The sequence below is a fragment of the Filicampus tigris genome, chromosome 2 (assembly GCF_054856515.1).
Source record: "Filicampus tigris isolate MCC_2025a chromosome 2, RoL_Ftig_1.0, whole genome shotgun sequence".
Lineage (NCBI taxonomy): Eukaryota > Metazoa > Chordata > Actinopteri > Syngnathiformes > Syngnathidae > Filicampus > Filicampus tigris.
The window spans coordinates 13,429,563-13,450,824 of record NC_141218.1 but is presented as its reverse complement, the minus strand read 5'-3'; the positions used below and the strand labels follow the sequence as shown (position 1 = coordinate 13,450,824).

General features: G+C 37.3%; 1 protein-coding gene across 1 annotated transcript in view; it reads right to left on the bottom strand.

The window, feature by feature from the left end:
- fstl5 (follistatin-like 5) overlaps positions 1-21,262 on the bottom strand; it is a 117,168-nt gene that overhangs the window by 56,588 nt on the left and 39,318 nt on the right. The window contains exon 5 of the mRNA XM_086016672.1: positions 1,029-1,228. Coding sequence (XP_085872798.1) covers positions 1,029-1,228 — 200 coding nt within the window. The remainder of the gene's footprint in view (positions 1-1,028; positions 1,229-21,262) is intronic.

Sequence of the window (21,262 nt, the reverse complement as noted above, 5' to 3'; positions counted from 1 at the left end):
AATCTCATTTTCAAGGCTAGATGAATTGAAAAGATGCATCAAATAAGCTTGCGAAGGGTGTCTTCAAAGTCACGCTGAGAAAATACAGCCTGCACTTTCGCATCATCTTTGACATTACGTTTGCCTTAACAAGCGTTCGGTCCTTGCAGGCTGTCATGAGGAGCAGTGCGTGTATGTAAAATCATGTTAATATAAAAAATGAGATGTCAAAGCTGGCAGACAGTTATTAAAACGCTTTGAACTCCATCTGGAATACATTAAAAGAGTCCTGATGAGCCATTCTGATGTATGTAACAAAGCTAACCAAAGTAACTAAAATAAATAAATAAATACATACATACATACATACATATTTATTCTTATAAGATTAAAGCTATCCTTACAAAAAAATTGTAATTTTCTCATATGGCTTTTTTCATGAAAAAATTAAAACAAAAATTTTCTAAAAACAAATACATCTTTATGCTCAGAAGACGACGGCTTTTATTGCTTAAAAATTCAGACTGTGAAAAAATAAATCGGCATATTTTTGTACTACTGTATTACACCCTTTTTTAAGATGCACCTTTTTCCATTGATGTAATATCAATCCCGTAAGATTACTATATTATTGTTTGTTTTTTCTTAAAGAGATACTACTAATATACAGAAAACTTGTGCCTCGAAATCCGGCGTGATGAAAAAGTCTCAACTTTTACAAAGTCTCACCCATCTGTTTTGTGTATCTAATGGCATAATTTCTTGTGTCATTTTTAATTTACTGTCACAATATCAATACAAAAACACTAATGTGTTAAATAAAAAACATCAATGTGCTAAAAGTTTTTTTTTTTCTTGATGTCTGTGTACATCGTCAGTCATAAGGTCATGGGAATCTGGAAAGGTTGAATCGAGGCAACTGGACTCTTACTGGTTTAATGTGGTTTTTTTTGTTTTGTTTTTTGCTGCTTTCCAAAAAACGTTCAGTCGTTCAGAGTATAACTTGGGAAAACAACGTCAAATTCAAATTTGTATGAACCTCCATTTACCTGTGAAAGTTCGCCTGTTGAGATTTGCCCATTGCCGTCTGCATCAAAACCTCTGAACATGCCGTCGACCAGCTGCTTCCGGACGGCCATGTTGTCCTCATGGCTGCCAAGTGCCGCCTTTGTGGCCGTGTGTCTTTTGTCGTGCACGTCCAAGACCTTGGCCTTGAGGCGTCGATAGTCGCTCAGTTTGCAGCTGTCACCTGAAAGGAGCAAAACGGTGACACGATTAAACACGACGACTGAAATGTGAATCAATCCATTTACCACTTAAACAGAATCATATAAATAGGTTAAAAAATGATATAATACTCCTTAGACATTTAAGAGGGTGTCATACATACTGAATAGTATCAACCACTAATGTCATTTAAAACTCCACAACTAGCGTAAGAAGCTAATTTAGCCGTCTCCAGCTTCACTCAGGGCTTTAGTCATGTTAAGCGTTAAAGCTAAAAGGTTGTCAGCTAGCTAACATAGAGGTTGACTCCATGGCATATTTCCTGTTTGATTTTGTATTTGGGTATGTGATGAGTTGATTTTGTGAAGATTGTTAAAATGTCAACCAAATTGGTGCCGGGCTTTGATTGCCTCCACTCAAGTGATAAGCCAACTTCCCTTGTAGCGAGTTGAGGCAGAGGTGGCGTAATCTACTTGTGACTGGATCACAAATCAGGTGTTGCCTTCGCAAGCCACCATCACAGGCTCAAACATCACTGACGTGAGGAGGCCACGAGGAGGTCGCGAGTCAAACTCGGAGCAGAGTCACTGTCAGATCTACTCCGACATCTGCCACTGTCACCACACCATACATCACGGAGGCAATGACTGACTCTTCATTGGAGATTCAGCAGCAGTGGGAGGAAAGAACAAAATACAAATACTTCAAAACTATTTAAGGAGAGTTTCCTTCTACATGTACGTTTTTTGAGTAGTTATTTTCCTGGCAATTTTTACTTTTACTCCCTACATTAGGAAACAAATCCCTACCCCTTTGTCAAAACAGTCTGGTTACTTTTTTCAACATCTGTGAATGACAACAAAAGGTAAAAGATGAAAAAGAGAGGTCAAGTAACCGCAGTTGAGAGATTGATTGATTGATTGATTGATTGATTGATCTTATTTATGAGGACAGCAAAAGTTGCAATTTCTAAGAAAAACAAGCGTACAATAATCCATCGAGAAAAAAGGTGTATTTTTCAGAGAAAAAAAGTTGTCGTATTGAAGAAGTTGAAGAATCACATTTTTCTTTTTTTTCCTTTCTTTTTTAGGAAAATTATTTTTTAGGAGGAATGCTATCATCCGAGAAAAAATTGAAAGAAAATATAGAATAGCACAGGAATAGTTCATTTTTTGTGTGAAAATATTATTTTCAAGACATAAGTCGCAATCCTACGAGTACTGTCAAGTTTTTCATGGAAAAGTAAAAACTCCTATTTTTTTATGTGAATATACAGGGTGTTTCAGTCTGTGTCATATTACATTACCTTATAAAGTATATCAATGGTAAATGGTAATGGTAAATGGGCTGTCACTTATATAGCGCAGACTGTTGATCATATGAAAACCCAATTTATATTTCCTGTAATCTACTGAAATTAAGTTTTTGTAGTAAAAATGTTAACACAAAAATCCAAGAAATTAATGCTTTATTAAATTTTTCACAAATGTTCAATATACAAGCCCTTGGTTACACGGCATAAATTGAAACATGATTCCATTTCTTTTAATATTCTGTCAAAAATCTGAATTGAACACATGTCCACAACGCGTTCTTGGCAAACTCTAAGACACAATCATCATCTCTTGCGTTTAAATTTGATGGCAAAAAACATTTAATTGTGACAATATATGCAAATTAGTGCTGCATCTATTTAACCATCGCAGATTTAACCCACTGTATGTTGAACGAACGTTTCCTCTGTGCTACAGTACGGAATGCCATCACGTTGTGTTTCTGAGTTGGCACAAAGCTCTCGGCTGTGAAAGGAGTAAAAAGTGTGTGGTGATGGCTCGCCCATGAAGGGACTGTTGTGACTCTTGACAAGCAGACAAGCCGCCCGCTTCGCAAATGGCACAATGAATAAAAGATAAATGGCTGTCGGCGGAACCTCGGGGACGTGAAGGTCACGGCCGTCACGGTGTGGAGCACACACGGACACACACACACGCACGCTCCAAGGTACAGTAGCCGCCATCACAAGCCTTTCTTTCTCCGACTGTGAATGGAGAAATAGAGACATGCGTGGTGTTTCTGTGTTTGTTTGCATGCTAACAATCAAAGCTGGGCATTCGTCTATGAGCTCCGTCCGGATTTCAGGCCCGCCCGGTCGGTCAGAGTTAGCCAAACGGCGTTGAAAACGGACTTTACCGGTACCACGTCACACGCAGGTGCCCCACTCCTGACAAAGAAAAAAAAAGAAAAAGAAAACAGGTCCTACACATGCAATGACATGTGACGTGTTTTTATTTCACCAATCACCACGCTGTGTGTGTGTGTGTGTGTGTTTGTTGTTTTCGATATTTTTCTTTATTTGGCGGCATGTCTGCTTATGCGGAGCCTGTAATGAGAAAAAGAAAATGATGTTCTTGACACCGACGAGGGACGAACTGGGACAACATGGGTTGGCTCGAAATATGGATGGGAACATAGTGACGGATAGACTATGCCCACTTCTGACCTTTCGTACGATTGACCTTTTGTCTCAATCAATGTCTTAAAAGTTGAGAACACTTTTATTATCCAGGGGAAAATCCTTCCCCCCAAAAAATACTTACGTCTTGTAAAAAACTTTCTTTAAAAAAATAACTTTTTGGGGGGGGGTGGGGGTATAAATCATTGCTCACTGTGTTTTCAAATGAAGCGTTCCTTTTTTGTGGGAAAAAAATTAACTTTTTATCCAAATAAAGATCTAAAAAAAGCTTAATAAAAATTACTGAAAAAAGATTTATCAAACAATGTATTTATACCTCAGAAAAATACAACTAATCTCAGAAAAATAAAAGTTTGATTTTTTTTTTTTACTCTTTCAAAAATATATTTATATTTTTTTGTACAAAAAAAAAAACAAAAAAAACTTTCTTTTGTAAACTCCACAAGATAGCAAATGTGCCTTTTTCTTTTTGTTGGTTTGGTGGGTGTGTACCAATCTGTAACATCACTGCCACCTAGAGGCCTGGAGTGGAATCATCTTGACTATTTGACATCCTTTTCAAGCCAATGGAGAAAAATCGCCTGTGATGTGTATGTCTTTATTCAATTAAATATGAATCTGTGAATTATTCAGGGAACGGGAAATACAGGGAGCAACAAGAGGAAAATCAAAGAAAAAAACATCACGTACCAACAGAAAACCCACCTATGATGTGTATGATTTGGACCATGTGAATTATTCAGGGCACATAAACATAATAGCCTAGTGTGATATGTTTTGCTTTGTTTTGTTAATTTAAAGCTGGTTCACGGGTGCTTGAAATGAGACTGAGCGAGAAATCTTGTGCTTTGTCAAAAAGCAGTAGTGTCGGAGAGATAGATGTCTTTTTATTTTGCGTGGCCACAATGAGATAGCTGGAAATGGCTAACGTGCGTGATCCATGCAGACAAAAGCAGTTGAAGGTTGTGAAGATGCTTCTTCTCTACAACTCCCAGCAGAGCTCTTCAGTGTAATAGCACATTAATTCGCACATGAAACCTTATTTATATCGATCGTGTCCTGTGATTTGAAATACAGTCAGTTGTGAGTAAACCTTTTGTTTGTTCTTTTCAACTGTAGGTCATTGCGTCGTCACGGTGTCATGGTGAGTGAATATAAACCCTGTCGGGCTCTCGGATCTGCAGACTTGGGTCAATTAGTGGAGCCCAGCATTCAAAGTAAACATGGTGAAGCTGTATTAAGCTGTTGTGCTGCACACAAATGGAATAAGTTACCAACAGAAGTGAAGTCAGCCCCGCATGAAAATGCTTTTAAATCTAGGTTAAAAACTTTGCTTATTTCTCATAAATTTAGGTATGATAAGGGACACTTGGACGGGCTGAACATTGGCACTTATATTATAGGTATGCATGTAAAAATGAGGCCGTAATGTAGGGCTGGGCGATATGACTGAAACGTATATCACGATATAAGTGTTTCATATTGGTCGATATCGATATATATTGATTTTTTTTTTCCTTTTTTAACTATTGAAAGTAATGACCCGAGGAAAAATACATTTAGGTTATTTTATTTTAACATAATACTGAACTGATTGGCTGGCAACCAATTCAGGGTGTCCCCCGCCTACTGCCCGAAGTCAGCTGGGATAGGCTCTAGCACTCCCCGCGACCCTTGTGAGGACAAGCGGTATAGATAATGGATGGATGGATAATACTTAACCTTTAATAAGAGGTCAATGTAAATGGTAAATGGGCTGTCACTTACATGGCGCTTTTCTACCTTGGGTAACTCAAAGCGCTTTACACTGTACCTCATCTACCTACTGATGACGCAGCATCAGGAGCAACTGGGGGTTCAGTATCTTGCTCAAGGATACTTCGACATGGTCACCATGGCCGGGGATCGAACCCACAACCTCCAAGTTGGGAAACGACCACTCTACCACTGAGCCATGCCGCCCCAAATAAACTGATTGATATAAAGATTAAATAAACTCCATTTTAAAGATAATGTGCTTAGAAGGGCTGAGAAATGTTTGAAAAACTGTCACAATCTAAGTATTTCATATATGTCAATATTGATAAGTATTGATTTTGTTTTAAACATTTTCTTTAAATAACAGTTAACTGTTTTTTGTACCATCGTTATGTAGTGTAATGTGCAGTTTGTCCTCCATCAGTGCATTGTAAATGCTTATTTGCAGAAGGTCTACCCCAAAGCAGTTGTTGACTGCCTTCATTCAATGTTCATCCAATGTAAGTGAACGATTACTCTCTTGCAGTGCATACATCATCGTTGACCAACCGTCATAGGACTACTTTATCTTTTTAGCGGACTCATTATTGCCATAGTCCATTCATATTTTACTTGCTTGTTTTGACCTTGAGTGCGATGCCGGTGTCGGATAAGGATAACTACTGCTAGCATGTCAAAGACGAGAACTCCTCTACTAGTACACCATGGCTCCATCCACTGGTTTTTAATAGGGTTATCATGATATAATATAGTATAATATGATATAGTATAATTTAATTGTAAGAGTTGTACTGAGTCGAGTGGTCATTTATTTGAGCAAAGTTACGGCGCTCGCTCGCTGGACGTGAGTATAGCGCACGGCCACCGGGACCGTGAGCATTATCCGTTGAGTTAACAGCTTCTTCTTGTTGGTTTAAATGCTTCTTCCTCGTTGGTTTAAAAGCTGCTTCTTCTTTGGTTTAAACGCTCCTTCTTCATGTTTGGAGGCGGAAACGCGCTGCCCACATCACGCACCATGCTGCGATCAGGTTATTTTTTTTTTTTTTTTTTTTTTTTTTAATCGAACGTTTTATCGAAGGCATTTTCTATTGGTATCGACCACGTGTCAATCGCGACACATATCGATATCGAATTATCGGCCCAGCCCTACCGTAATGATTTGAGGGCTTTTTTCTACGACAAATTGTGTGTGAGTGTGTGTGTGTGTGTGTGTGTGTGTGTGTGTGTGTGTGTGTGTATATATATATATATATATATATATATATATATATATATATATATATATATATATATATATATATATATTAGGGCTGTCAATTTAGCGCTTTGACAAGGCAGTAGATTTTTTTTTTTAATACAAGTTTCTTCCTTGAAAAAAAGTTTAATATAGATCTTATTCTTTTTATTATCTCACATGATATCACAGTTCATGTCTTTTTTTCTGATGCCTCACAGAAAAGTGTAATCAGCAACAATGCTTGCTGTGCAAGGTTGTAACCAAAGGTGCTATTAAATTCCCACCTTGCTCTTTTATTTCTGTCACGGAAAACGGTGGCTCAGCAGCCGAGAGCGAAACCCGAGTTGCGAGCTGCGCATCTGCCCATGGCCTAGGCTTCCGCTGCTCCTGCCATCCATCAGCACGGTGACAAGCGAGCCGGCCCCAAGGGCAGATCACTGATGCAATCTTGAGGGGCGAGCGCGGGCCACGACACCTGAACTCGGCAGTAAACCGACGTGGGATGCTACACATTTACAGTTCACTTCAAAAGCACCGGTGTCTTATCACTTTAAGACTAGGACCAAACTGATATGGATTTTTTTATGGCCGATTCTGATATTTGGCCGAATCAAATTCCAAAAATGATTAGTCGGCTGAATATTTACACTGAACAAAATAACTTATTTTTTGGTCCCTTAACAATTACAACAATAAATATAGGAATTACAGGCAGAATAATTGACTGTTTTACTAAACTTGTTCCTTTAGTGCTAGTTTAACTTTAAAACAGAGAAAAAAATTGGCAAAAATCATTTGATTTTATTTTCCCGATTTCTTTTGTGAATGCGAAATGTTTGAATGTCATTGTGATTAGAATTCAAAAGCGGCCCTTAATTGTAAGCTACAGTGATATCTAGAACAGTTTGAACCTTGTAGTCAATCGAGGCAAAAAACAAAAAAAAACCTTAAAATCATTCCATTAAAATGTATTTCACATTAAAGTTGAAAATCTCATTGGTATCAATGTCGTGAGCAACAGTGTGTCAAGTTGACTAGTTGACGACTCCAAATTATCTGGCCGCCTTCAGTCACTTGTGTTCACTTCCAAAAACACCTGAACAACATCTTTCACTGCGGCCTTTACTGCGTCATTTCGTAAAGTAGCTCAGACCCCATCAAAGTGGCCGTGTGTTGATTACTATAAATAACCTTCATTGGCAATTGAAGGGACTGAAACAAAAACACTGACGTAGTGCTCAGGTTCGTGTTGCCCATGCCACAAATAACAATATGCTACATTCTCAGCGGGGGGATGGAATCATTCCTCGCCATTTGATTTAAAGACTTAATAAGGTTCGCCACTATGCTGGACAAGAGAGGGACTTCCATGAATACCATGCAATTCAGCCACTATTTTATACAATGCAACCCAGAACTCGGCTGCACAGAAAGTTTCACAAAAACTGAGAATTCAAAGTTGGCTTGAAGGATCTCGTAAGCGTATTTCAAAGATTAACGCTACAACCGAATTGAATCGTTCCATTTTCAAATGTACCTTTCTTGAATCGTATCGCAGCTCATGTAACGAATCATCACATTTTTTTTCAGTTTCCTGTTCAGAGATGATCGAGACATTTTCCAAAGGGTTTCTTGATAATATCCAAAATCACTTTACAAGTTCTTACATATCTATGGCATTCTACTGCCACAAATTGTGCTTTTGGACATTCTCAGTTTTTTCTTTTGTGTCGGATAGTCGTTTGATACACATTTTGTGGCACCAGACATTAAAACATGGCTCTTAATATACTATATATTATATTCTAATATATAGTCTCTTAATATTTTAGATGGCTTTGTGTGAGCTTTATAGGCAAAACATATATAGATACAAAAACATTGCATCACACCTTCTCAAATTGAGCTCAATCATATCGAATTGAATCGTAATCCCATTAAATCAGTAGCGTTGTTGGATTTTTGTTGTTGGAACTAATATTTATCCCGATAAGGTTAATTACTAACACTGTTATGATGTGTTTGGCAATCATTTGAATACACACAGTTAAAACACAATTGTTTTTGCGCACACACTCACAGAAACAGACAAAGTAGATCACTGTAGCTGGCGAATTGGCAAACACACTGATTATCACGACGTCGCTTGAGGTTGACTGGTAATCCTCTCTGAGGTCAGCAGCAGGTGAACGCACACACGCACACACTCACGCACTCTCAAGGCATCATCATCAACATCCATCCGAGCGTAAAGTGATGTAATCCCATAGATCTACTGCGCCGCATGTGGCATCCTCCTCAGCCTCCATCGATCGCCTCCTAAAGCCGTCGACTTGACAAAAAGGTGATGCTCACACAAAGCGTCACCATCTCGGCAGCCATGCCTTATATATTTGATCACATCTGCCGAGGTGGCTTTGTGAGCGGGGTTACCATACTTCCTCAAATAGAATGAATACTAGTGGTTCCTTTGAAAAAAAAAAAAAAAAAATCAAAGGTGACTAGAGGCAAATCGACTTTTTTTGGGGTTATTGGAGACTTTGAGATACCCTCCTAGGTGCAGCCATAAACGGAGATGTTCACCCCCAACACGCGGTAACCAGTGCGCCGACTTTGCAAGCTGCCTGAGTGAATAACTCTCATGTATCACCTTTGGGCAAAAAAAAAACCCCCAGAGATGTCATGTAAATCACGCGACCAGAGGAGTGTGCAGCTCCTCATAGCTCCTCTCGCTAGCATAATGAATACATGTTGAAGTCGGTCAAGTGCATGGCTGTACAGCCTCGTGTTTAGCGCTTTCTCATTAGGGTTACGGGTGACCCGGCTCACGTAGGGCGAGAGAAATGGGGTGCACCCTGGACTGGTTGCCGGCACATATACACAAACAACATGTATGCCCATGGAAAATTCTGAGTCTTCACTGAAGCTAACATGCATGTTTTTGGAATGGGGAAGTAAAATCCAGTCAACTCAATGCAACTTAATTTATAGAGCACTTCATAAACATCCGTAGCTACAAGTGCTGTGCATAAAATACAAATCAGACAAAAACAAAAACAGATCATCACAACAGGGAAAGTACGCAAACTCCTCACAGCAAGGCCAGAGGCAAGATTCGCACCCAAACCTTAGAACTGTAAGACACACACATGCTCGCCACTACTCACCACGATGCCCTCACCACATCATGTGACGCGTAACCAAAAGCAGCTAAAGTACAACATACATGTCACAATGTCATGCCACACAACAGTAAATCAAACAGCCAGAGGTGTGCGCAGCTGCTCCTTGTAGCTCCTTTTACTAGCACAATGAATACACAATAAAGAATTTTAAGGTTTGAGGTCACTAAGAAATCTTCTTTACTTTTGAAAGAAAAACACTCATTAGGTAGTAAAAAGATGCTTAACCTTTTTAAATAAAAAAAAAAATAATAATAATGACAAAACATCGATATAAGAGCCTACCCTACCTTCGCTATCTGCTCACCGTGTATACCATAATCCACTCTCTCAGTTACAGCTGTTTTATTAACATTTTTGTTGCCACATTCACACTACTTATAGTCAATATTAACTTTCTGTTCCAAACAACTGGAAAACTCTCAGCAAGTAATAAAACGTACCCATCCCAATATGATCGTTCAAAACTTTGTCAGGGAACTGTACATGATCACTGCACCTGTTTTTAGCCTGTTTTGAACCTTTTTTCATCATGTCCTATGATGATGTAATGGAAGGTATTGTGTGACTATAACACTCATTGTACAGTTTGATGTCTATGTATTTGTATTGATGTATTTGGTTTTGTTTTACTATGCTATCTACTGACAGGCCAGCATTGCAAATGAGAATTTGTTCTCAATTGCCTTCCATGGATAAATAAAGTCTAAATAAATAAAATAAACTCAAAGCCACCAAACTAGAACATATGACATATATATCTGGAGTTTGGTCTGTCTGCAACTGAGCCAAAAATTAATCACAACAAGATTAATTACTAGCACCGTTGAGCTGTTTTTGCCAGTCATTTCATAACACATTATTGAAACATCCTATGTTCAAATGTATATATTTTTTCCATTTTGTTTCAATATAACATATCATAATGGAAGTAACTGTATCTGTAATTTATATTCTAATCATGTAAATATGGGTCATTGAATTCATTTCAGGGGGTGTTTGTTCCAAAGCCATGCCCTGAGGGACTCAACATCCTGCCTTCCTGGAGTGCAGCTCGTAGATAAATTACTTTGTCGTCCTCCCGCTGCCAAGTGGGAGGGTGACCTGGCCGAGCTGGCTGCCAATATGGCAGATGACTCCATACATCAGCAAACATTTCGATTTCCGACCATTCATCCGGCAAGACCAATGAATGCGCCTTCTGGACTCCAATATTTTATGGCCAAGTTGACCTGGATACACCGTCTACCCAGCAGTCTAGCTAGCCATCTATCTATACATCTTTCTGTTAGATTAGACATCTTTGGCACACATAATTAGATCGGTGACTTGAGCTATGCCGTCGAATCGCTTTGACCTTTTCTCTTGCTATGGCCCTCCCTCAATATGGCACACTGACTAGTTGAATCCAGTTCAGATTGTGGAGTCACATGTGGTTACATGGGCTTGGCAAAGTTGCCTCGGTGTGGTTATTATAGTTAACGAAAACTAGCAAAACAATTTAACTAAAACTAAAATCGACAAACCATTATCGTTAATGACATTAAAAACAAAAATGCTTTATTTCAGGTTTGTAAAAGTTACTAAACGTAACTATAATTATAGCAAAAATGTCTTTCGTTTTCATCTTTGTCAATTAATATCATAGATAAGCTGTCTATGTTCATTTTAAATGTATTATTATTTATATTTATTAATATTTCGGTGTTTAAGTAAACCCGTTGCTTGGTCATCGCTGGAGGATGAGCAGGATGCCACGTGGCGCCGTAGATCTATGGGATTACATCATTTGACTTTATTGCACAATAATTAGTGCCCTTTTTTTAATCTGGCACCCGATAAATATTCCATATATACAGGTATATAAAAAAATAAAATAAAACTAATGACAAAACTAGTAAAAACTCAACTAAGACGTTTTCGAAAACAATAACTACTTGAAACTAACAAACTTGCTCTAAAAAGTAATGAAACTAATTTTAAAAGACAAAACGAAATATAATGAAAAGTCCCAAACGATTATAACCCTGGTGTGAGCGTGGCTAAGGTCAGCAGACCTTCTTTTAACATCTGTCAGAAAAGGCACCACGCCCGTGTACTTGATCTTTTTGGCATTCGTTAAATAGTTCACCTGAGAATATCCCGTCTTCTGCTAATTAATGCTAGTAGAGCGAGCATTAGAAATGGAAGAACCGGTGGCCGTTCCCTTAGAATTTTTCATTTCCATTCATCTATTCTGTTCCATTCCAGCGTCATCATCAGTCCGATCGATGCCGTTGCAGGTGCCTTGCAAGAGTGAAAACACGTGACATCATATGGTGCACTGCATCTTATGAGCACACTACTAGCCAAAATTTCACACTAAATGACGGCTTAAAGGATTTTTTTTTTAATGCATGTCACGGTATTTGACCAATGCTGCTGACAGATATGAATGAACAACATCAGATTTTTTTTTCCAGGCAATTTTTCTTAAAAAGCCCTAAAACGCATTTAACCCCCAAACGGGGATAATATATCATAGTAATGAAGTGAGCATGGTCTGCTGCAGGACTGCAATGGTGCCAAAAAGGAAAAAAAAAAAAAACGAAGTCAAAGTTTTGCAAAAGGGCGTCAAAGGTCACATGCGCATAAGAAGGCAATTAAATAGATCATGGTGAAATAATTCAAAAGTGAAAATTATAACGCTACAATTATTCTTTTTATTTGTAGATTTATTTCATGCAGTTTTTTCAATTCACTTATTTATTCAAGTCATTAAATAATTAATTATTAATAATTACAAATGTCATTCAGAGTTTCAAAAATACGTTAATGTCAAATCATTAAATGTATGTCATTAAATACATACGAATGTCTTAGTAAATAGAAATTGAAGTAAGTGAAGTCAAATAAAACGGCTACTTAATAAAAAATGACATTAAATGATCATTGAAACAACTATAAGGCAATACAATAAATCAAAATGCAATTCAATAAATGATGTTAAATTCATAATGACTACATATTATATTTCACAATGTAATTATTAATGACAATTTGATGGATTGTTTCGCATTTTAATTCAAGGCACAGTCAAGGCAAACGTTTTCATGACAATAATAAATTAGTCTAACCACAGCGTTTTTTATTTTGGCACAGGCACATGAATTCCACCAAACATCGCTATTTTCACGCTAGTTTGGTCAAATCCGCAATAAATTGTGGGTAATATGCATCGGCTGAGGGTCCCGTGGATGCGAGCTCAGCCAAAGTGTGGAACAACGTCGCAAAGGGGACGGGGTGACAGAGCACTTTGGAGAATTGGGACACCCTGCACACTCGCACCTATGAACGGGAAAGCGCAAATGAGGAGTACAAGTGTGGAAGTGGAAGTATTGGAACAGGGCCTATGAATCATATGAATTCTCTGTGCTTTGCCATGTCACTTTTTAGGGTTATATTTGTGTGTGTGTGTGTGTGTGTGTGCGTGTGTGAGTGTGAGTGCAGATGTGCTTGTGGATGTCTGTCTTTGCGTATATTGCGAGGGAGGGAGGGAAGGCAGGAGCGGGTTCTCTTTTTATGTTGTATTTTGACGTTTTTAATGTACAGCACTTTGAGTTGCGTCCTATCTGTGAAAAGTGCTATATAAATACAATTTGATTGATTGATTGATTAAAAAAATTCTGTGAGCATTGGTGAAATTTTGCGAAATTAATGTAGCAGTAGTTGTTATTCACTTGTGTGGTTTCAGTTTCGCTCTTCTGCTTGTATCTTGACAGCTGTTGAATTGGACATAATTTGACTTGCGCCTAATGTTTAACATTGTAAATGTACAGTCATTATTAAAGTTTTTTATCAATTGTGAGTGGACCTCAGAAAGAATAGTCTCTGCATTGGTAGACACTAATGGGGATAAATCAACAAATGTCATTTTCCGTCCATAGCAAGTGGCAAAATGGCTTCCCCCTGAGATGGATAGTGGTCTCCATGGCAATTTGAACTCACGCTATGTATGATATGTGGGGAACTTTTAATATGTCCCAATGACAATTTTATGAACGGTATAAGAAAGGTCCCACGTGAATTCCCGAGGACAGTTTAATTACACGGGAGGAAAGTCCCGGAAGGTTGCGATTGGGCACGGTGTGGAGTGGACTATTCATAGCTTTGATATGAGAAGACACCCACGGTACGGTGACCCAGTCGAAGCTCTCTTCCCTCCTCCTCAAGTGTGTGGTAGCAAAGACACGAGCAGCGGCACGCTAAAGCGGATTGAAAAAACGGTTTACGTCAAAACAAATGCCAACAAGCTGCTCAAATAAAGTGAAAAAACAAACAAACTTAAACAAATAGTGACACGTCATAGTCATTACACAGTCAGAGGTGAGCGCAGCTCTTTGTCATAGCTCCTCCCACTAGCACAATGAATATATAAAACAAATATTAAATCCACCAGCCGTATCTTGTGAAGTAAAACTCAAAGAGCTAAGACTATAAAATATGACATTTATCATTTGGTGTGGCTGTCATAGTTTTTATTCAATAAATGTAATGCTTCAAAACCCCACGCATGACTCCTCCGAGTTCATCTCACTAGCAACAATGAATACACACGATACTGAACATTCATAACAACTACAATTTTCATAGAAATCTATGCCACCTCAAAAGTTGAACAAAACTTTGAATTGATACCACGCTTTTTCTTCAGCATTTTTCGCACACTATGATGCTTCTAAAGTTGCACAAAACTTTTTTCAGTTGCATGGATGATATACTGTAATTCAGAAGTTCATAATTGTGCTGAAATTTTGTGGGGAAAATATATGTTCAATATAACACCAGCGTGTATCACTTATTACTTTGTTTAATTTTTATCTCAGTCGCACAAATGGGCAGAGTTCAAACTGCTGTCAAGAACAACAAGAGTTCAGCTCGCTGAGCACCAATGGAGTAACTGTTCTGCTTTTTCCTTTTTTGCCATTTTTTTTTTCAAGCAGTTTGATCGAGGACAAATCGGACTTTGGCGCTGAAATAAAATTGCACTTCACACGCCATCAAGCAACAACAATTAACATTTAGTGCTACAGTCACATGTCATTACAAATAAATCATGCAATCAACGTAACAGCCGTGGCTTGTTTACACTGCTAATGCTAGTTCAGTATTGCTAAGGCTGCTATTTTGTTAGAGCTGGATATGTGTTGTCTGTTTGTTATGACTAGGCACTTTTAGAATCGGATGCTATTATGCATGGTCATGTTTGAGAATCACGCTCATGCATGTTCGTGAAGGGGTATGGCTTTCGTCAAAGACTAAATTAATAACGTGGAGCGACATTCAAATCTTATTAGCAGTTTTAACATCGCAATTCATCCTTTAAGACACTTGACACTTTTGACACTTGTATGACAGTTAATACTGTTAAAAATGTGACTCAAAACATTGCCTGTACAGTAAATGAAGATCTTATGTCCATGTTAATGCTACACAGACGTTTTCTCTAATGAATGTCAATAAATTGAGTGCATTGACGTCATAAATGTCTCACTCGGTGCTTCGGGGAGGGATCAAACATCCGAGACGCTTAATCGGCCAATTTGTCATATGATTGTTTGGGCTGGGCACAAGGAATAAGAGGCCCATTCCGCTGCCCGTAATGAACATGCAAATCGATACGGAGACGTCTCAAACCCGACGTGCTATAAATAAGCCTATTGATCACATAGGTACGCGCACACACTCGTCTTCTAACCTGCATCAGCCTGCAAGCAAACATGATTACAGGCTTGTCAGATTGAGATGTAAAGTGTAAATGACTTAGAATGCAATGTGTTTTCTTTTGCCAGCAAGTGCACATCAAAGGCGTGTCGAATCAATGCATGAAATATTCATTCAAGCATAAAGAAGAGCAAAGTATGAACAGCTTAGAAAAAGGTAAACATCCATACGATGTCTTTAAATGCACCATGAGGGGTGAGTGATGTGGATAAAGTGCATCATTATTTTTACGATTTAGCATTGCATTAGTCAATGTCCTATTGAGTTTTTCTTTTCTTTTTTCCAGATTAAAAATAGATAGTAGGTTTTAACCTTTACACAAATTTCATTTCTTTTAATATTTGAAATGGATTTTCAAATGTGTTACATTCATTTTGATATTATTTTTTACTGGAATTGATTAATTATTGTGATTAATCTAAAATAAGTATTGATTCTAAATAATTTAGAATATAATAATATTATTAATAAGAAAGCACATAATCCAAATACTTTATTTATAATACTTTATTAAATAATGACAATTAATAATAAACATTTGATTATTTTTAATCATACATTACACATTTTTAGTAATAATACGTAATTATACAAAATACTTTAGCGTATCAATTAAAATAAAATACATTTAAAAAATATTAAACATTAATGGAATTGGAATAAATAATACAATTATTTAATAAAATAATATAAAATGATATTGGTAAAAAATATTGAAAATATTTTAACGATGAACAATTCATTATTACACTCAATATTTTAATAATAAAGAATTAAATTGAAATATATACAGTACAATGCTAATAATAAACCAAATTTGAAATGTACATATAGTACATATATATATATATATATATATATACATATACATATACATACATACACATATATATACATATACATACATATATATATACATATACACATATATATATATATATATATATATACACACACATATATATATATATATATACACATATACACATATATATATATATATATATACACATATACACATATATATATACACATATACACATATATATATATACACACATATACATATATATATATACACATATACATATATATATATATATATATATATATATATATATATATACATATACATATATATATATATATATATATATATATATATATATATATATATATATATATATATATATATATACATATACATATATATATATATATATATATATATATATATATATATATATATATAAAACGTCATCTTTGAATGGCCTTGGTCCATCTGCCTTATTTAAAAGTCCAAAGTAAGAAGGAAAAATGATGAGGTACACAAAAACACATTCTCCTTAAACCACCTGTGAAATCATTGACATGCTGGAAACAACACCTGCAGGATGACCTCATAATTAACTACCAAGTGTCAACAAGTCATTAAAGTAGTGCAACCCCTACCAACACCCCCCCCCCACACACACACACACACCCACACCCACACACCCACCCACACACACACTCTCCACTGAGACAGACATACAGACGCTTCGTTATGGCGGAGGCTCTCCAGAGCCTTTCTTGTCGTTGTTGATGTTGTTGGTGTACCCAGGGGAGTTTGAAGCAACACGTTTCTAGAGAGATCCTAATTACTGAGCTTCATCACTGTTGTTGTAGGCGTACAGCATGTACTCTGTTTGATGCAAACATGCAGCCATGTTCACATTTGTACACACACACACACACGCGCACACATCCCCGCCCACACACGTACGCACACACACATGTACATACTCCAGTTTCACTTAACCCAACTTGATTAGTGACAAATATTAATAAGAAATAATGTATTGATTACGCCATTCCCATCTAATAGACGCCTGTTGTCTACAGTTGAGTAAATAAATACCCCAAGGTAAAGTTGGCCTTGCCTCATGCCTCGATTACCGGGTGCACTAAAAATAAACACCTACCATCAAATAAACAGATACTTGTTACCAACTTAAGAAAAAAAAATCAAAGACAACTCACAATAATTGTGTATTTGAACAAATTTACCACTAACCTCAAATAAACTCCTGTTTCCTTACCCGTTTTGGATTTGAACTTCAGTTTAACTGACATGAATCAAAATTGTTTTTATTTAAAAAAAAAAAGAAGAAAGTAAGCCCCGCACAAAGTAGATGTCACCATCTACAGTTGATTAAATACACACTGCTAAATGGTATTTGGTTAACACATTGTCATGTCATGGGTCAATCGCTGGGTGCATCAAAAAGTAAATGCCTCCCTCAAATAAATGTCTGTTTCCTCTCCAAAATTAAAAAAAAAACAATTATAATTCAAGAGACAATTCATGATAATCAACCAATTACTGGTAAACAAATATGCACCTCAACTGTTTTGCCCCGCCCCTCCCCTTATCTGGCCGCATAAAATCAAGAACACCTCACATCAAATAAACTCCATACTGTCAGAGCACAGAGCGGTAAAGAGTGACACGAGCTTGTCATATCCTCAGCTCGATTAACTCGAGCCTTCGGTCAACACAACAGACAAAGTCTTGTGCGACTCTGCTGCTTCAAAAGCAATAGTAGCAACACCTCTCGGTTGCTAAACGCCTCCGTCCTCTCAACACAATATTCCACCTGTGATACTACTCTCATATATTATGTTAATGACTTTCCTTATGTATTTATGCATGTCTTTTAGATTGCAAGCCATATAAAGTGCCGGGGGGGGGGGGGTGTTGCTGGGGGCTGTGAATATGGAAATTCCATTCAGAAATTGCAGTACAAATGCCTTGCTATATGCATAATATGTTGTTTTGGGCATTCTATCTTTGCGAATACATGCTGCTGCGAGTTATCTATTATATAGGCAAAGCACATCTGCCTCATTGTGGATTAAAACATGATGATTTATTCCTCTGGTTACTATCATATTTTTGTAAAAGAGAGTCAGCTTGAGGCAGTGGGAGCACTAGCACGTACTGATATCAAAAATATGTTTGCTGCAAGCGCCTGTGGACATTTTGAATTGGGAAGAAGATTTTTACGCTGCAGGGATAAAAAACTTGGACTGAAAGCTCTACAGTCAAATACAATTTAGCAGCGTGAAGTTTGGTATACTCTCTATCATGAGTAAAGCCACAAAAAAAGCCTCAATACGCCAAGAACAAAAAGACACAGGAAGTATGTTATTTTGGTACACAGCATCCAGTTTACCAATGATTACGAAAGGCCCTTAAAAGATAAAAGTTGCTCAAGATATATTGTCTGATCAGTAATTAATTTGAACCACGAATACATGACCAGTGATTCTCAAAAGTGTGCTACATGTACCACAACTTCTATGCCCACTCCCTCTAGTGGTATGTCAAGAATCACTCCCTAAATACAGTTCAGTTGTATTTAACTTTGAAGTAAAATATTGTAAATTTGCATTTAATCTTCAACTGTTTTTTTTTTATTTAGGTAAAATGTTTATACAACTTTTTTGTGTAGTATATTGTAACTAAGCCATTATTTAAGTATAGATTTTTTTTTTGTATATTCAAGTGCAGTGTCACTGTTAATGTAACTGTCCAAGACCTTATTGTGGCTTACAATAATATTATATAAACCTTGTCTTGTTTTTGATGAGCACTCAGGAGTTTTCAAGTGATACTTGGCGTACCGAGTTTGAGACCCACTATGGCAGCCAGATGGATGATATAAAATGGTCAGAACTTTGACTTTTCCTCATTGCGTGTGGTAAGGCCGGCGAAGTTTGATGGCTTGCCATAATGCATGAAACTTTAATAGCTCCACAAGGTCAGAGTCAGTTTGACTCAGCAACACTAAATTTGGTAGACATATTCATCATGAGTAGAATTACAAAAAAAAGTTTCAAAAAGCCATCCCTGAAAAGACAGAGGAAGTCTAACATTTTGGGTTGAATCATGTTATCATTATTTTCACCATTTTGTTTGAAATCGACATTTTAGGCTAATTTCTGATTGCTACCATTTTGAATCACTTATTCTAAATAGATGGATGACGCTACATGGTGATAACTCATATAGTTTTTGTGATTAGATGCGTGTAAGATCATGGTGGTGAAGTTTAATGACTGGCCGTGAAACCCAAAACCTGTAACAACGGCATTAAAAGTCATTGCACGCAATGAAAATGCCTCCATTATCATTTTAAGTGAGCCAGTTGGTTTCTCCACTGCTCAGATATGAAGCATTTGCCCGTGGAAGGTTTTCACCTCACTTTTGGATTGATTGACAGCCGCTTTGTTCCATTAGTGCTGGTTTATATCGAGACACTTCCCGTTGTGCTAATCTAACGTTACAAGTGCAACGTCTCGTCTCTTCCTGCTTTAACTGCAGTTCAGCGTCATCCCATAATGTGTTGTTTCAGCAAGCTCCATAAAAATGCCTTTGACCAGCGTGTGAAATCACATCATCAACTTTACTGGAGCGTTGCCGTTTTATCCAGTCCATAAGTCAGAAAGGCCAAGAGTCTGCACTTTTCTCTATCTGCATGCCAGAATTGGAACCTACTTCCGACAGTACCAAAGATTAGAATCGAAGCCAGTAATGACGATTGGGAGGCTGCCAAACGGACGAGCGGAGCAGCTGACGTTTGGCCGTTGATCAGTTCTTGCTCCAAAGTCTGTCGCTCTTTGAGTGTAATGTTTCTGTTCTACATTGAAAAGCAATTTCCAGTCAAGTTCCGAGGTCAAACAAAACCCTTTCATAGCTGTACAATTTTAAAGTCTTAGCTTTGCACTAGGGCTGTCCCAAACGATTATTTTTCTCCCGATTAACCTATCGACTATTTTTACGATTAGTCGATTAGTCTAACAATTAATTTTTCGACTAATCTAGTGATTATTTTTGACTTGACGATTATTAATTTCAAAAAACTCTTGTGAAAGCTTATTTGAATTATTTGTTTATTAAAGTAAACAAAAAAAACCCCTTTTGAAATTGAATGAACACTGACATCTCTTTTAGGAAGGCATCGTGATGTGTGAACATGAATGAGGTATTTATCCATACATAACGATAAAACAATGTGTGCGTGCATGTGTGAAACAGCCCAAGTAAAAGAACTAACAAAAATAAATAACATCAGTTTGCTTAATCCTGAAACAGATAAAGCAGTCCATACTTAAATATTATAACAATGAAAAAGCACACATTATATATTAGTACATGACGGACTATGGTTAGCAGGCCAGTGTTTCCTCTAGGTTTTTTTTTTTAGCAGCGGGAGCAGGACATCATCCTTATATATGATCTGCATGCTGTGCTGCGCCCAGTGCACAGAGAGCTTTCCGGAGCAGATAACTGATGTTGCGTGTTACTGTTTATAGGTACATAGAGCAGCGGAACCAATATAACATTACCTACAGGCACCAACACAATTTGACTGGAGTGAAATAGCTCCGCGAACATTAGCTACATAATGCACAAAGTTGAAACACAACATGGCGTAACTTTGACTGCCACCCGCTGCTTCGAGAAATCAAACTTAACGATGCACGTTAATACGTCGGACACAACAGCAATTTCCGTAAAACCGCGGGATAGTAGTTAGTTAGCTGGACTTAGGATACTGACCATTTTAGAGCTAAGCAATGACATTTAGGCATGGA